We start from the raw sequence: 3,588 nt of genomic DNA, 5'->3' as shown, positions 1-3,588 counted from the left end.
TATATATATATATATAAGATGTCAAATTATATATATATTGCACAGTTATTTAATTATATAAAATAAAGTTTTCAACAATTTTTATCGTTAATTTTAATCATTAATTTGTTCAAGTTAGGTGCTAATGAGAATAAATAAAAAATTAGAAAAAAATTAAAGATTCAAAAGGTTAAATAAAAGTTGGATAAAGAAAGGCAAATAAGCCAAGCTGGATGACAATGCTTGTTTTAATACCAGGAAACAAAATATAAATATCGCAAATGTTTCAACCTACACAACAGTCATAAATGATTTATACCATTGTACTGTAGATGAAGATGTCTTGTGTTATAAATCGAAATGTTTGCGATGTTTATATTTTTTTTTTTTAAACGTACATTATCATCCAGCTCAGTTTATTAAGCCTTTCTTTATCCAATTTAGATGAAAAAATTTTCCTAAATCTCTCTCTCTCTCTCACACACACACACACACAAAATCTATGCACGCGTGCACACAATATACACATTTATATAAAAGGGGAAATTTCACAGAAGTATTAATACATATTTTATTATACGCATCGTTATAAATTGAGAATTCTGAGAATTTTGGTTACATACTATTATATTTCATTTATTGAAATTATAGATAAAATTAAAAGCTTTTCGTACCTTATCGAACGAATACGAATCCAAGGGCACACATCCTCTGCAGTCATCACCAACGGTAACGTGCGAAATAGCGATGACAAAAATTAATACGAGACTCGATCGAATCATGATAGGACGTAACGTTTGTGTGATTATTCGAGTTTCATCCGCATACACGAATGAAGCAATTAATTACTCCGTTCTTTTGCGTTCTGTGAAATCGAACAAGGATTATCCTATCTCCCTCATATACATATAGTTACATTCGCAAAATACGCGTGTGTAACACAACACGTGAAGTACAGCAACGTGTCAGTTCAACGAACCGGCTTCGTTCTGAATTCAAGTTATTGAGTCTAATTGATTTGTGAAACAAATACTCACCGAACTTGTCCGAAAATCAGAGTGGCAAAACTTATATACGATGCCTTATTAAAGTCCTTATATATACACATATATTTTTTTTTCATCACACGCGATCAATCTTGTCTACTCCAAGATGTTCTGGAGAAAGTTTTTCTCTACATTAAATTGTGCTCTTTAAACTAGAAGTGACTAGAAGATTTTCCTTCCTTTTCATCAGTTCTCGCACTTGCCCGCACTTGTCTGCACTTGCCTATACTTGTCACATGGCAGCAAAGAACCAGGCCAACCAGAGGCGTATTCGGATTCCTGTCCGGGTATTCTTCAGGTGTCATGTTATCCTTGTTTAACGTTCGATAAATAACAAGGATGGAATGATACTCGGGTAGGAATCCGAACATAACTCAGAATGATGCGGCCACAATAGAAGAAATAAGGAATAACAATTCCAACCTATCAGAAACCGTGTATTCCGATGTATTCGATATCCGATAGGTTGAAATCTTTATTCCTTATTTCTCTTCTATTCTGGCTGCACTTTTATTCGCTCAGGCGTTTAGGATATATCCACACAAACTTGCATAGCCGTATAAACGTATGCGTAAAGAAAATTATCCAATCGCATTTCTTCTATAAAGACGCACGTAAAATGTGATTGAATAATTTGTTTTATGCATACGTTTATGCGACTATGCAAGTTTGTGTAGATATAAGCGGGGAGCACAGACTCTTGGATAACGCATAAAACATGAAGCATAAGAAAATCAACCAATCAGAGTCCTTTATTTCATGGAAAGGAAGAAAATAAAGGACTTTGATTGGTTCATTTTCTTATTATTATTGTACATTACGTATTATATAAGACTCTATTCTCCCCGTCATACCCTTACAGTGTTGAGCATTAATCGTTCTTGTTTAATATTTATAATTACACAAGGATGAAACGACGCTTAAAGAGTTACATAAAGAGTGAGCATCAAAGCGAACACAGCCCAAAAGTGGAAAGAATATATTATGCGTTAATATTTGGATAGTTGCGATTGACGTGCGGCCTTCGAATTTGTTTTCACGCGGAAGGGCAAGCAGACGCATCATGTTTGCGTTAAAGCTTTAGATACCAAAGTAGCGTATTCCTTTATCTGAGCCGAAATGCCGACAGCCTTCCTATTGGCTATTTCGATCGCCATTTCGATTTAGTTGTCTGTAGTATGTTAGTTGTCTGTAGTATGTTAGTTGTCTGTGTATATTAAGCACCAATAAGTGCTTAATATTATTGGTATAAGATATAGTGGATTCAAATGAACCTATACGCAATTTTGGTATCTAGAACTTTATGCGAGAACAATAGAAGACTGTGGTCAAAGTCTCGTTACAAATGCTTTGAAGCATTTGATGGACCAATTAGAAGAAAGAATTTTACACAAACTGACCAATTAAAAAACGCTTTTGCAGCAAAAAAGCGTTTGCAGCATCGTATTGACCGTATCCGAAGTCGTAAAAAATTGACCAATTACAGTCGAATATGAGAAAAATAATCAACTGTGTGATTGGTCAATTTTTTAAGACTCTACTATTTCTATTAGATCCTGCATTAGTTTACGCGCCGTCATTCCGTTACTAAGTGTTACTGAGGCTTTTACAAATAGATAGCCCATAAAATGTGAAGAAGAGCAGCACATGATATGGCTTGTATCTGTCGAACGAATCTGTCCGAACGATATCCTACACATATATATACATATATAGTATATATATATGTATAAATATATATTTTTTGTGTGTGATATGAATTATATATTTTCACACAAAACATTGGCAGTGCCTATTAGAACACAGTATAAGATACTAAGTACAAAATACTTTTTAAGAAATTAAAAATAAATTATAAAATAAGAAAATAATAGAGAACTGAAGTAACGGTAAAAGTAACGGCTAAATTATCGTTATCGTTACTGTAAAAATGTAACGATGTTACCGTTACTGTTACAGACAGAAAAAAATAACGAAAACGGTAACGGCGTTACAAGTAACGCGTTACTTCCCAACCTTGGTTTTTATTGAGGTAAAGGACTACGATTTATTGAGATAACAGAATCATCGGACAATGATGTCTGATGATAGAATCGTCATTTTTTTAAGACTGATTAAAAATTCATTATTTTAGTTTTAATCAGTTCAAACCAATTTAACGTTTATCATACATTGTACTTTTATAAAAATTTGTTAAAATGGTCAAGAATTTTTCACATTTTTATCATATTTTAAATTATAAATAATAAGCAAATTTCTTGATTATTATCGATATCTCTCTCTCACATTAAATTACTTTCCCTTTTTGTATTCAAGTCTTGGTCTTCCCTTCTTTGTGGTCGGCTTATCCTTTCCTTTATTTAGCAAGGGATGAGTCTCTGTAAATTTTATTAATTATTACCAGATTACCGGTATAAAAATTCAGCTATCAATTGCTTTAAAATTATGTTACAAGCAAACCTTTTTAATCAGACATAGAGAATGGACTGCGCGATCTAATTAAGTAAGTAGTATTCAAATGTGGCGACAATTGTGTGTGTGTGTGTGTGTGTGTGTGTGTGTG

The 3,588-nt window shown here is 32.9% G+C and overlaps 2 protein-coding genes across 3 annotated transcripts in view; both read right to left on the bottom strand.

The window, feature by feature from the left end:
* Positions 1-1,228, bottom strand: part of LOC108746674 (endoplasmic reticulum resident protein 29) — a 2,683-nt gene extending 1,455 nt beyond the window's left edge. Inside the window, exons 1-2 of one of the 2 annotated variants that reach the window (XM_018483582.1) lie at positions 1,017-1,228; positions 654-844 (exon numbers count right to left, since the gene is read on the bottom strand). In XM_018483582.1, the coding sequence (XP_018339084.1) occupies positions 654-761 (108 nt within the window). In that variant the 5' untranslated portion in view covers positions 762-844; positions 1,017-1,228. Of the gene's footprint in view, positions 1-653; positions 960-1,016 lie in introns of those variants that run through there. The other variant, XM_018483583.1, reaches the window with a different exon arrangement.
* A 2,060-nt stretch (positions 1,229-3,288) lies between these two features.
* LOC108746670 (retinoblastoma-binding protein 5 homolog) overlaps positions 3,289-3,588 on the bottom strand; it is a 3,752-nt gene continuing 3,452 nt past the window's right edge. The window contains exon 7 of the mRNA XM_018483577.1: positions 3,289-3,403. Coding sequence (XP_018339079.1) covers positions 3,318-3,403 — 86 coding nt within the window. The 3' untranslated portion in view covers positions 3,289-3,317. The remainder of the gene's footprint in view (positions 3,404-3,588) is intronic.

This window comes from Trachymyrmex septentrionalis, unplaced genomic scaffold (genome assembly GCF_001594115.1).
Source record: "Trachymyrmex septentrionalis isolate Tsep2-gDNA-1 unplaced genomic scaffold, Tsep1.0 scaffold186, whole genome shotgun sequence".
Lineage (NCBI taxonomy): Eukaryota > Metazoa > Arthropoda > Insecta > Hymenoptera > Formicidae > Trachymyrmex > Trachymyrmex septentrionalis.
Note: the sequence above shows the minus strand (reverse complement) of the source record. Positions and strands in the feature narration are given on the sequence as shown.